General features: G+C 35.0%; 1 protein-coding gene across 3 annotated transcripts in view; it reads right to left on the bottom strand.

The window, feature by feature from the left end:
• Window positions 1–14185, bottom strand: part of THOC2 (THO complex subunit 2) — a 45464-nt gene that overhangs the window by 19593 nt on the left and 11686 nt on the right. For all 3 annotated transcript variants that reach the window (XR_011338364.1, XR_011338365.1, XM_069867566.1), the window contains exons 6-21: window positions 13940–14061; window positions 13051–13184; window positions 12248–12414; window positions 11890–11982; window positions 10137–10292; window positions 9698–9870; window positions 9361–9556; window positions 7337–7378; window positions 6352–6482; window positions 6163–6264; window positions 5057–5141; window positions 3940–4033; window positions 3377–3457; window positions 2971–3067; window positions 1040–1157; window positions 78–257 (exon numbers count right to left, since the gene is read on the bottom strand). Coding sequence is in view for 1 of the 3 variants with exons in the window: in XM_069867566.1 (XP_069723667.1) it covers window positions 78–257; window positions 1040–1157; window positions 2971–3067; window positions 3377–3457; window positions 3940–4033; window positions 5057–5141; window positions 6163–6264; window positions 6352–6482; window positions 7337–7378; window positions 9361–9556; window positions 9698–9870; window positions 10137–10292; window positions 11890–11982; window positions 12248–12414; window positions 13051–13184; window positions 13940–14061 (1971 nt within the window). In the remaining 2 variants the exon portion in view is untranslated. The remainder of the gene's footprint in view (window positions 1–77; window positions 258–1039; window positions 1158–2970; window positions 3068–3376; window positions 3458–3939; window positions 4034–5056; window positions 5142–6162; window positions 6265–6351; window positions 6483–7336; window positions 7379–9360; window positions 9557–9697; window positions 9871–10136; window positions 10293–11889; window positions 11983–12247; window positions 12415–13050; window positions 13185–13939; window positions 14062–14185) is intronic.

Here is a 14185-nt window from a genome sequence, read left to right as displayed (position 1 = left end):
TATACATTGTGCTGACATGCTAGAAGCTACCAGAAAAAAAGGAAGGGAACGTATAAATTGCAAGTGTTTTTACTTGCCTGATCATACAGTTTTCCCACCAGCTTCAGATGTTTTTCCCCTCCCTCTTGAAAGATCACACCATTTCTCTGTTGAGCCATAAGCAGGCACAGTGGAAGGGCAAGATCATGGTCCAATAACGCATCCTTCAGTCGCTGAGAAGATTTTTTAGTATTCCTGATTTGGCCAAAGTATCCACCCTGCATAGTACAGAAAAAGTTACCCAAGTCTGGAAACAATGCATCACAAATGAAAACCAGGTGTGCTTCTGACTGCAGAAATACTGATACATTAACACTGATAAGAGTTTCCTGTTCATCAATAAAACCCTCTCTGAATGCTGCCTTGCATGTACGTATATGTAAATCAGAGACTAACTAGTCTAGCATGCTACTGATTAGCCTTTTACACAGTAAATGAGTGACATCTCAGCTCAGGCATCATGACACTGCATTTATGACCCAAGTTGGCCAGAATCTGCTCAAAGTCTCTTCTCTGTTCAATATAGGAATTTCAAATTTCGGTTCCCATTACAGGTGTTCAGCTCCCTGCAGAGCTGAGTCTAGGTCAGACTCAACTAAGCCTTGGATGCCAAGGCTGAAACAGTTATAGCTGTTAAAAAGGTTTACATTACATCCCTCAACAGGGAGCTGCTACCCCCAGAGTAGGGCTGAAACTGAAAGACTGCACAACCTACAAGCTCACTAACTGCTTTAATTCACAGGTCTATCATATAACACTGAATAATGAAAGCTGCTTTCGTTAATACGAGATGCTGTGAAACAATAATTAAGGCTCATGTATATCGATATATATGTATATCATGTATATCAATAGTCTTAGCTGCTGTCTGCAAGGCCTGTAAGCTCAACCAAGTAGGTAGCTCTAACTAAAGCAGTAACACCTTTCTCAGCTATGCCGCTAGAGGTCATGAATTTAGAAGCACCACTACAACGCAAGAGCTATTATCAAACAAACGCACCTCAGCTTTCAGTTGTTCTCCACCAGTCATTGCTTCCAACTGTTCCATTGTCATTTCTTCTGTAATTTCTATCCCTGCCATTTTCTGTACTACCTCCTTTAAAATAAGTAAATCAAAGCTGCACAGAAAACAGAAAAGTGGAGTAAAGATAAGAAAATTCTTTTACAAAATGGAAGCTATGAGATTAAATACGCAGTACAAAGCAACACTATGACGCGTGTTAAAATAAACAACATTTTCATCCTTTTTCGAAGGAACTACTATGCTGAGTGCACAAGAATATCTTTACTGCAAGCAAAGTTAGTACCCGAAAGCAATGCAAGCATTCAACAGCTGGATTTCAGAACTCCTTCAGAACAATTCCATTGTTTCAGAAAATAGCAAGTGTGCTGCTATTAACTTTCCATCAACAAATTAATCAAAGTTTATTGCTCCCTTTTGCTCTTTTACACTGTTCATACTGTATTGAGATTGTTATTTCACAAAAAAGGAACATTTCAGATTTTATTAAAAATCTCTAGAATAGTACAGAGCCTTCAAAATTTAATGGCAAAGTTAGTCTGGAGAGACTATTTGGAACACAGAAAACATTTTTTACTTAAAACACAGAATATGTGAAACACTCCAATAATCATCCCAGGCAGAGACTAGGCTTTACTTCCTGCTCTGAATTCTGTAAGGGCAATGACTTCTCACAAAAGCATAAGAAATTGTATCATGCTCATTCAAATAAGCAATATTTTCCAGAAACTTCTGCAATTTGTGTGACCTACTTAAGAAAAATGTTGATCTATGCTCTCTAAAACAAGGTTTCATATTGAAATAATTTATATTGTTTATATTTTAGTTTGCTGTTCCATCTGTATGTACTTTATCCACTAACTACGCAATACCAGCATACACTCCAAATCAAATACTTGAATAATCCAGTGTTATGGAACTGGTCGTAGTGATAAATCTATTACATTTCCACCATCCCAAACATTAAACTAAACATTAAAAATTATATGATTTTTTGTTTTTCAAAATACTCCAAAGCTAAATACTTTATTCTGGGGAAAGACAAGAAACATTACTTACCTCTCCTCTGTAGTTCAATGTGATTGTACCATCATCAGAATACAAAACAAATTAGGGACAGGGGAGCACATGAGACTGAGCGTCTACATTGCAGGGAATGGAAAAAACTACATTTCTCAACATAAATATCCTCAAGTAACATGTTGTGTTACCTCCATGGGCAAGCTGTCTTTCAGTAAGCATAAGGGGATTCATAATACGAAAAAGTTGATACGCGCCTATGTCATAAGAGTAACACATTAAAGTTACATAAATAAATGAAACAATACTACTAAGTGATGACGATGGAAGGACAAAAGGAAACTAAAAACTCAAATTGCAAACTTTGCTTAAATTTTTTTGTGATTATTAACAACAATATATCAAGAAGCAATTTAACAGCCATTAAAAAAACTGGACAAAGTATTTAATGCAACATTAAAATATCAAGAGTCATCTCTGCAGAGAAGACAGTGTGAGGAAAAAATCCCAAAACTGTTACAGTCAAACCCTTTTATATCATGGATACTTATTTTTTAAATAACGTACAATCATCTCTGTGACAATATTAGAGGCCAGCAGGATTTTTCCTTGTCTGGTTAGATGTTAAGAAAACTGTATTAAAATTGGTTACAATTGAAAAAAAGCAGTATTTCAAAAATAGTATGTCACTACTGTAAAATCAGAGGAAAAATAACGTATTGAAGAGTATAATTTTCTTTCTATTTAAGTTTCTTAACCTTCCTGGTATTATGAATGGAGTTTTACCACTACTAAAGTAAACTACCACATCGAGTGCCTGTGTATCAGCAAATACCCAAATAATACATTATAGAAGTTGAGTTTATAAAGAACAGTTGTGGAAAACTTACCTTTTCCCAGCTTTCAGTTGATTGGCAACATACTGAAGTAGACCAGCAAGTTCAATAGGGTATTTTCGGAAAACTGCACCACAAAAGCTAGCCAGACCTAAAGCAAAGACGAATAGCTGTGACTGCACCTCATGAAATAGTAATCATTAAATAAGCATTAACAAAGTACACGTGAAATGTTAGCAATATCTACATTTTTGTAATACAAAGAAAAAAACATTTTTATTGATTAAACTTGATTAAATTCAAAGAAATAAAATATTTCTATTGATTAAGCTCATTGTTTTGTTTAAAATATCTGCTGGTAAATCCAAGTGAAATATTGGTCATAATGATTAACAGTATAATCATAGGGAACATGAAATATTTTAAACATTAATGTAACAAATAAAACAAGAATACTAACTCTGCAGCCAGCTCGAGATTGTGGTGTCATCATGCTTCATCCTCTCCTTTTCAGGGTTTGCCAGAGCTTCAATGATACAGTCTTCAGTGGAGTTAAAAAGAATATTTTCCTCAATTTGTAAAAACAAAAGCTACACAGACTGTTCTTCCAGCTACAGATTTGGTAGTGTATCATCATGATATGCAATTAGAGCAACTGGAGACCTACTAACACAGTTACGGTTTAAAAAAAAAAAAATATAATCATGAAAGGAATGGTAATTCAAAAAGGAGTATTCACCTCACTGTTTATAGGACCACTATGCTTTCAAGAACATAGTCAAAGTAGTAAAAAAAAAAAACCCTTAAAAATAAAGCATCTGTTCATACTGTGAAAGAACAAATAGAGAGGGTTCTGTAACTCATTAAGTGTGCAAAGGTATTTGCAAACTTCACTAAAATTTCCAGCAAAAAGCAGCAAAACCAGAAAATAGAAGATGTATTTACTCACAGACAACAGTTTAAATCTGGCTACAACTGCAGCTTCATCAGTAACTAGACATATTGATTTACAGAAAAGGATACATGCCAAGACATCGTAGTTCAACGAAGTTAGGTATTTCAGTGAATCAACAACTGGAGTTATTAAGTTATCATACTTTTGTATTTGTGATAATATCTGAAAGTTAGAAAAGACATTTAGCTCAACAGGAGTAGTATAGTATTCATTATCTTTCACATAATAAACCAAAATTTTTGAAGACTATGTCTTCAAAACATACACAAAATACCCTTTGAAATTAATTTTTCTGAAAGTAGTTTAGGACTTTCTAAGTAATAGGTAATCTCATTAATTTATCTAGTAACTTAGAGATATCATTGAAACATGTTTTTGATATGTTAAAACAATCTTCTATTATTATTATTCTTTCCAATTATCAAAAAATCATGAAAACATTTAACTTGGCTTCTTTTTTCCACTAAGATTTCTTAAGAATCCTAAACCTTAGCAGTAAGAGTTTCTGTTCCTATTTATAATAAAAGGCCACTAAAAAAAAGAAACAAATGAACTTAGGTCATGAAAGAATCCAAGTAAACTACTAATCATTTCGAATCTTCCCTCTGCTACAAGACAGTGCCAGGCCACGTGTGTACTGCAGTATTAATTTCTTCAAGTAAAATCTAAAAAAAATAGCAGATCAATATTCACAAGTCACATTTGTGAATAAGTTGGTGGCCAATCAGCATGCCGTCACACCTTTCAAGCATTCTGTAGCACCAGCTAATCTTAAAAACCCTCCCCATGTAGAGAGCATTTCAGCTTTTCTCCCAAATTAACCTGGTGTGTATGTGGTGTGGTGATGATACAACTGAGCAACTTAACTTGAACTGCGTTCTGAATGATGTGATCAGCACATCCCAGTACCTCTGAGACCCACCTGAGCTGTCTCAAACTAAATACTTCACTCCTATAAATAAGCGGATATCATTTTCTGTGCAGTTGCGGCTATTCAAGAGCTATTGTCGTATTTAATATCTCAGACCTGTGCACTACCAGGAAAGTACCATATTTTAAAATTTGCATCAAAAGAAATAAACAATGGAGTCAGAACTGCCCTCCCACAAAGACAGCAAGTCCCTTCCTATTCTTTAATATCTATTGTTAGGATAAAACAGTATTCAAATACATGTGACTACATACATAATCAAATAAAATTGTAGGATTGCTGTGGCTGAGCTTCCCAATTTGTCTTCCAGAGGGTTTCACATTTTCCTTTGTTAAACGCCTGTAAAAAGAAAATACATTTTATCGCAACAGACAAGCTGAAAGAATACCAGAGCAACAGGTGAGTTCCAATGAAGAAGCACCTTTATTAGTCGCAGAGACTAAAAATGCATCCACTTGTGGGAATTTAAGAAACCTAAGCAGGGAGAAGTCACTCCTCTGGGAATCTGAAATGTATAATCCTACAACATGCAGACAATACAAACAAACCAGTTGTACCTATATTACTGTGGACTGTGTTTTAGTTGCAACTTTGAGTGCTCTGCATATGGAATCTGTCAAGCGAGACCTGTACCACATAAAAATAGCATGTGATACTGCTAACCTCTCCTGCAAATTTCATTTAGCCACAGATCAGTCATTTTGCATTTACTGCATTCTGATCATTGAAAAATAATACTTATTTCATTCAGTTACACTTCCACAGCACTCCCTGCTGAAGATTCCCTACTGAGTTTAACGTGAAAACTGAAGCTGATACACAAAAGTAAATCATACATATAGCAATCTCAACTGACAGCACCGTGGTCCACCTGCACAACTGAAATACACTGTACAGGAGAAGGGATGTAAAGTTCTGTGGTCTTTGATAGCTATGCAACAAGTCAGAGGAGAATCAAAATAACCGTTTCTAACTTTCACAGCTGCAAGTCTTTTACCCAGTAATAATTATTCCACCTTGCCTATAGAGAAATGCTTTTATCACACTATAAAACCATAGCATTTGCATTTGGCAACAACAAATTTATCAAACAACAGTATGCCCACGGAAAAGGTTCCAAATAATTTAATGGGATGTTTTTCGCCAATTAAATACCCTTGTTGGCAACAAATTTGTCTGTATCCACACTTACTTGACAGTTTTTAACCACAGTACATTAAATACTTCATGAACAGTGAAATTACTGAGTCATTAGAAAGGGAATGTATTTTGTCAAGTTTGGAGGGGGTTTTTTTCCAGTTAGTGACATGCAATACATTGTATAGTGTCTGGTCACTATTTATGCAATTAGACAACTTACTTCATGATATATTTGGCTCGGTCTATGGTTTGTGCTTTAACTTTCACTAGAAGTGGGTGACTATTGTATGTATCATTCTTCCATTGCCCATACAGACGGTACCTTGAAAGGTCAGAAAGGAAAAATATGTTTAGCATTGACAATGCAAGACACTGCTTCCAAAGAAGGTAAAAAAATTATTCTACTCACCGGTACTGGTATGGAAAAGTTTTGAACATTCCCCATAATTCTTCAGACATGCAAGCATTGCAGTCCATCAGAGAAAGAGATGGAAGTAAGACTTGATCGGTAATACTCAACAAACAGCTGAACAATATCTCCTGAGAAAAAGACAAAAATTTGAGGTAATCCTCAAGTAAGCACATCAGATGCAATGCTATGCAGATGCATGGAGCTGCACATTTTAGTAAACTGATTAAAGTGCAACAGGACAAAGTAAGATTTTGGGAACTGCTCTCAACACATTAAGGTATTTTCCTTGCCACTACTTGCATTCTCAAGCTTCCAGATAAACTCGAAGGCATTATACGTACTCCCAAGGCACAGTACCAATTTCCATCTTTTCAGTATCCTATCCTCGCCAAAACAAAGCAAAAAAAAAAAAAAAAACAAACACCCAAACCAAAAACACAACTAGTTTGTACAAGTTAATCTCAACTGGACACTGGTTTCATTGAGACAATTCTTCATAATACAGTAAACCTGAAAATCTTTCAAATTAACATTAAAAAAAAAAAATGAAAGAAATTATCCAATTAAGAAAAATTAGCTATTTTACCTCCCCTACTTCTAATTTCTTTTTGTCTATGCTTTTCTGGGGTAAATTCTTTAAGATACAAGATGCCACCACAAAAAATGTATTTAAATAGTTGAAAATATTTGCTCAGAATCAAGTGGAGTAAGAAGCAGAAAGCACTGAATTAAAACAAGACGAGTTCTGAAGAACACAGGAGTGAAAGGAAAGAAAAAAAACCAAGACTAAAACAGGAGAGGCATTAAGAGGCATTAGTACACCTGGTTGACTCAAATTTGCCTATTAAAACCAAGATCAAGTATATAATCTATATTTGTTGAAGCACAAAACTCTACAGAGAAAGAAGAGTTGGACAGTTATTAAAAGTCTGGTCTCAACAACAATCTCGCACAAAACCACCTTCCTTCAAAATAAACTCACCATTTTCTCTTTATCCTCTTGCTTGCTTCCATCAGATTGAAACTGAAACAAAGACAGTCATGTTAATTACAGAATAATTATCATAACAGTTTCAGTTCCAGAACAACGCTACCTCAGCAAAAGCATGAAACTGAAGAGCCACATGGCTAGTAAATGTTTAGTTTTCCAGATCTGTCAGCGCTGCAATATTTTTGAGCAGAAATACAAATGCATACATGAAGTGCATTGGTTACACATACAAGAGCTTTGTAGACTTTTGTTCAAAAGAGGTTAATAACTAGAATATCAAGGAAACGTTATTATATATGAAATATTGGATTTTCTTACTGGAGAGCAGGGGAAAAAAAAAAAGCCCTAAGCACTCACCTTCTATCTGAAAGAACCCCAGAACTTCCATTCACATTACTAACTGCCAAAGACTATTTTCCCCATCTTTCTCTCACAATACTATCCTCTTAAGCATGTAGCCTTCATTATTAAGTTGCTTCCTTCCCTCTTCTTCCACTCACCATGAAAAGCATATTAAGCTGTCACACCAGTAAGTGCGCAATTATTTTAAAGGTACACTTGAGCATGAAAGCTGCAGTGCATTGTTAGTAGTCTTATTTTAAACTACTGTATGGGTTAACTTACAGTCACATCACCTCCAGTTATAAGTATTTCTACTATGTGTTAAATGTAGCTTCATAACTAGAACATGCTGATGGCAATAGTGCATTAAAATCAACTTTCCCTATGTTACCTTAACCACTCTGTCACTGACGAATTTCTTCACAGTTCCAACCTAGAGCAAATGAGCTAAATGTTGCTCATTCTTGTCAGAAACACATTAAACTGTTATGTTCACATATTTTCAGCAGAACTGCATGAGACTTCTATAACCAAGTAACCTCCATTCTACTGTAGATACCCACAGAAACACAGGTTTTCTCACAACCTTCAGTACTTCACGGTAATTATAAAGTAGTCCTAATAGCCTGCTGACAGCAGTAAAGTGAATTATGTCCTTGAAATTATAATTTCCAAATAACTGCAAAGTCGCTGCACAGCTTATCATTCTTCAATATCTATCTTCTCACAGGCCATCAAAAAATAAGCTTGCTATAGAGCCAGAGTATTAACCATTGGGAGATCTTATTACGGATGAGAAGATGGTGAGAATAGGATACCCTCCTACAAACATATGGAAATAGGGGAAGATGGAAATGTTCAAAGTCACTACGGTCTTATCACAAAGACTACTTGGAATCCAAACTTAATGCAGCTTCTGTTACCCTATCATTGCATCTTGGAACCACATGAGACCAAACTCTCTGGTCAAAATCTGTTAAGTTAGACAAAAATATCTTAAATCCCAATAATTATCTGTGCTCTTCACACTGCAACATCAAATGCAACTGGGCATAAAAGCTTTCCCTCAGGCAGTATGTAAATTTTGAACATTCTAATATTTCTTAGTGGTACATTAATACTTTCAAGGAAAAGAAGTTAAAACTGAAAATCTCCCCTCCAGTATCATTTAGATCAACCAAACACTCCAACTTTCACTTGTTAAGTTAAAATAAAAAGCTATATTAAAAAAAAGACATTTTTAGGATTGGGGAGGGGTTTTGGTTTTTTTTTAAATAATGAAAACATTATTTCAAAAACCATGAGTTCTAAAAGTTTCTCTGAGCTATTTTAAAAATTTAGTATAATGTCCATTTTTTTAAACAAATATCCCTAAACAAATAGATAAAGTTTTAAGAGATTAAGACAATAATGAGAAAATAATTACCACTAAATATTCTTGGTTATAAATCTAAAGTGCCATAAATTGTTCATCAAAATGTTTGTTATGTGTATTGATCATAAAAATTACCAAGAACTAAAATCAGATTCTCCAAATTTGTCCTTAGCCAAAAAAATTTTTTATGCTTCAATATTTGAACATACACAAAATTATTAAGACTTGAGCATTTTTTTGACATCAGAAGAATAACTGGTGTTTTTCAAGTTTTGACAAGCTGTTCCGTCATACCAACCTCTTTCATAAACGCTTTTCCAAGACGCACCACTTTTGCGAATAAAATGGGATCATGGGAGAGATGAGGACCAAGGTAACAAAGCATGTTGAACACTTCCTTTCTCAAGTCCTCAAAGCTATCTGCTTGTTTTGGTGCTCTCTTGTTTGGCAAAGACGAAACTGGTGACCCTTTAGCTCCTTTAGGCACACCAACTCTGGAAAATAAGATGTGCAGCATTTACATGAGTGGCAATTTTAGAAATGCATCAATACCTTTAGGCTTATTTGTGAATTTATGCTTATACGTAAATAGTATGTTCCCCTGGGCAGTAACAGAAATCTACTTTTCTCCTTACCTGCGGTACAGAGGTTCAATTGTCACATGTACAAGCTGGCATAGAGCAATTGCAATAGGCTTGTGTGAAGTAGCATAAAACGGAGGCATCTGATCCATAATGCTTTGTGCATGCTGCCAATCACCAATTTTTAATAAAGCTTCCAATAAACCAAGCTTTTGATTATCAGGAGGCTGCAAGAGAGAAAACAATGAAGGAGTATATTCATAAAGTCTTCTTAATCCACAGCTAGAGACTAAAACTAATATTTCAACTACGTCATAAAAAAAATACATAAAGCAAAATACACAAAAATAAGCACTACGTGGATGCAAAAGAAAGAAGACCTAAACCCTATAAGAAGTACCTGTCTGTTTCAAACAGACAATGTTTCATAACAACTATTTATTTTAAAAGAATTTGAACTCATTTTATTGGTAAGGAAACTATTCACACACACCTTTTCAGTTTTCTCTTCCTCTTTTTCTTTTTCCTTCTCCTTTTCCTCAGTCTTTTCAGAGGATAAGACAACCATCGTAAGCTTTCGGACAATTTGCTTAGCTTCCACTATCTCCCGCTTGTGTTCCTCAATAATGGCATTATCCCCCGGGAGAAGCTAAAAAAACAGAACAAGCATTATCTCTGAAAACTAAAGTGACCTGCTGCTACTTTTGATCAAACAAGCTCAAAGCAGAAGTTTGTCCTTCCTTTGTACTATAGTCAGACAAACTTACTCCCTGAACCATTCTTTTCCTTGGAAAGGTAAAAGGTTTAAAGAGCTACACTTTTGTCATTTGAAAACACAGGTAAACCCACTGAGCTTCACCAAGAACTACCCAGTGCAGAATTTCAAGGGGTAAATCATATCTTCAGGATGCAATATGTATTATATATGGGTGTGTGTACACATACACAAATAGAAAAAAGTTCTTACAGGCTTGGAAAGGGAAGGGCACGTAGGGGGAACTTTCTTGATAAGAACAATCATCCTGACAGCTGCTATTGTATAGGAGCTACACAACATATACTGCTTAAGATTCAACACCTACATGCTATTTTTTTCCTTGAAACTCCCATAAGTTAATTAAGCTTGAACTAGAATCAGGAAAAAATGTCATCCCAAACATGCAAAGACGGACAGAGAGAAACTTGGTAGAGACACTCGGGAATGAAAGGAGACAAAAAATGAGACTGAGAATTAACATGATGATGGTGATCAGTGTAACTGAACGCAGGGACCATGCCCATAGCTATACAGGCCACTGTAATTCTGATTTTGAGCACTTGTTCTCCAAGCTTAAAAACATTACTTAAGAAACTAGCATTATCATCATGCACTCCCTCCCTCCACACTGATTACCAGACGTACACTTCTGCTCCACCCGATACATTTTTAGCTAAAACACTCCCATGAAAGCAAAGACAGTGATTGACGAGTCAGACTGTGACTAATGCTATTAACTGCCATGCAAACTAATGTCAGGACTACAATCCTAAATTTCCATAACCGTAATTAGAGCTCATTGATTTCATTTCAGTGGAAGAGTTAAGAGTCTTAAAATATCTACAGATATTCTGCTATTAAAAATTCATGTATAATCTAAAGTTATTTTGATAACTGTGACATTCTGTTTACCATCTGTCAAGTCAGTAAGTTGGTTGGTTGATAAGACTAAATTGATTAAATCCAAACTTGTAACTACATTTTCCTCTTTCAACCTAAAAAATAGTCCGAATTCCTCTGGGGGGAATGAGAGGCCTATTCAGGAATATGTAAGACTCTTCTTAAAAAAAAAAATTCCTAGTATTAAACTAAAAAAAAAAAATGTAAGGAGGTGACTGTCCTACCACTTTTTTTCCAAAACTGATCTTGTAAAGCAAAACACTCGAAAGGTCTAGTTCTTAAGGAAGATGACTCAGGCATTTAGAGCGTTCAGGCATGTACCTCCTACCTCCTATTCAGGCAGGAGGTAAACAATCTGGAGGATGCTACACAGATAATTCAAACAAAGCGTATCAGCATTCATATTTCAGTGTGTGATTATTTAAATGTGCAGCATTAGAATGTGTTGGAAATTTTAAAAGACATTAAATGTGTACGTACACAGATATGTCCTGAATCTGAAGCTTTAGGAATACAGTGAAATAACTGGCTTTCTTTTTAAAATTTTCTTAGTTTTGGCTTTTCTTGACAGAGTAACAGAGTCACTTACGTGAACATAAAGGTCTTCCAAATCTATGAGATTATGTTGCAAAAGGACAGCAGCAACTCTGTATAAGGAGGAAGGTGTCTCCCCACTTGGATCCTAAAAGACAAGATTACAAATTTCAGAAAAAAGCAACCACTGCAAACAGTCATGAAACAGCAAAGAAACTACCCAACACGCAGATGAAACATTAAGTCACAGTTCTCCTCATCATCGTTATTTAACTGCTACTAATCCAAACCCACTATACTATTTAATTTCTATTTAAAAAAATTCACAGCAAAAATTAAGAGACACTGACTACAGTTCAAAACTGAGTGCAAGCAATCACTAAATGCAAAAATTCAGAATAGAAATATATTACCTGATAAAATTTGAATTTGAATCCAAGGATATGGCATAAAGTTTGGGGTTCACACATGTACATGTAAGACTCTATCAGTGGTACAAAGAAGTCATCGTATTCAGGCCTGCATTCATAGACTTCCAGGATTATATCCAAAACTCTATTAGGATCAAGGTTAAAACATCCTAGTGGAGAACAGAGTAGAAAAGCTTAGCCTTGCTACCTTTCATCTTCATTCTGATACTAAACCATAAACGCATTAGTTCTGAAAAATATTTTTTTTCCAATTAAAACTGAATCTGGAATTATCTACAACATAATAATGTGGATCATGTGCATATACAATACCTATTGATTTTGACTTCTGGTGAATACTGAACTAGGCAATGATATTAAACAGGACTTCCACAAAAACTAGATATTACCATCTTAAGGTGAATATTCAATAAGTAAAAAATAAAAACTATAAGAAGTAAAAATCCAACTTCACTAATACTACAGTATTAGAAAATGCACAGGCTGCTTCCTCTCCCCTTGGGCTAACATGTGTGATATATAGTCACACAGATAAGCCAGCTGGAAATTATTTTACACCCAAAACCTTGTTCGAGTTTGACCTAGACCCTGATCCACCTCGTAACTGCATCTCTCTTTCCTTCCCCAAAAGCCATTTCCACTACACCACAACCTGCTGTAAATCAGTACTTTAAAACAACTAAGAATTTACAAGAAATCTATTTGCAATTCCTCAAATTCGAGAATACTCTGTAGTTGTAAGACTAAGAAAACCAGTGCCCATAATCCTTCAACAAATTACCTACCTATTAAAGACTTGATATTTTCAAGGATTAAATCACTAGTGATATTTCCAGATAAGTCTTGCCCCAATTCTGCAATGAGTTTTGCATAACCTTCATTCTCTTCTCTTAACAAGTTAAACTTCTGTTGTTTATAACTGCAAAGAAATAGAAATTAAACACTACTGTGTAACATGTCCAGAGTAAAGTTTGTTTATGCTCCTATCAGTATTAAATTTGTTATGCAAATTGCTAATTTTGAACAGATTTTTAAAGAACTTGTAATTTACTTGATCTGTTGTAAAAATTACAGAATGGTACAGTGAATACCTGCAAGGTAAGGAGCATTATCCAAACAAACCTAGCTCTCATTTCAAATGCAGACCATTGAAAAGCAAGATTATGCTAATACTTAACAGTAAAGCTTGTTCTTCCACGCTATGCTGGAAAATTGCTCTGTAACAGCTTGTGCTTAAGGACCTATTCTAGTTTCAAGTCGTGTTCTTTGAGACTGGTAATGAAACATTGGATGCAGAAACAAAAAAACAGAAGTACACCACAGAAGCATATTCTGTGTTGTCAAAACTAACAGGACTATATTTGCTTATTTATGAAAACAAATGCCCATGCTTAACAGCAATAATGAATTTTCTTATACTTTGTAAGGTCACATTTGTCACAAATAAAATCAAGTATTTATTCTGCAATTCAGAATTGCTGTAGCAAAAGCCACAGCAATAGATAATATGAAAAAAGATTTTACATTTCTCAAGTTTGAAAGCATAAGAGAGCTAACAAAGTTCTTCTGTCAGTGACAAGTTGAAGCATTACACCTTGTTAGATAATATTAACAGACTAATTACTATTGTCCCTCCCCACCCATTCCCCAAACCACCCTTGCCCCAAAACTTACAACAGTTTTGTCTTTATTTTAACAGATTTCTGATTGAATTGCTGAGATTGCTTAATAAGTCCTAGTGACTCCAGTGTCTCTGGATCTAAACGCTCCTTCAGGACAGTGTCCGAAACAAGATACTAAAAGAAACCAGAAACATACATCAAATTTCTCAGTTATAAAGAAACTATCTGATTATTACTTTAGGCTACACACGTGTTCTGACCACAAAACAAAAGGTCAGATATCATGATACCATGATAC

The sequence above is a fragment of the Phaenicophaeus curvirostris genome, chromosome 13, assembly GCF_032191515.1.
Source record: "Phaenicophaeus curvirostris isolate KB17595 chromosome 13, BPBGC_Pcur_1.0, whole genome shotgun sequence".
Classification (NCBI taxonomy): Eukaryota; Metazoa; Chordata; class Aves; order Cuculiformes; family Cuculidae; genus Phaenicophaeus; species Phaenicophaeus curvirostris.
Note: the sequence above shows the minus strand (reverse complement) of the source record. Positions and strands in the feature narration are given on the sequence as shown.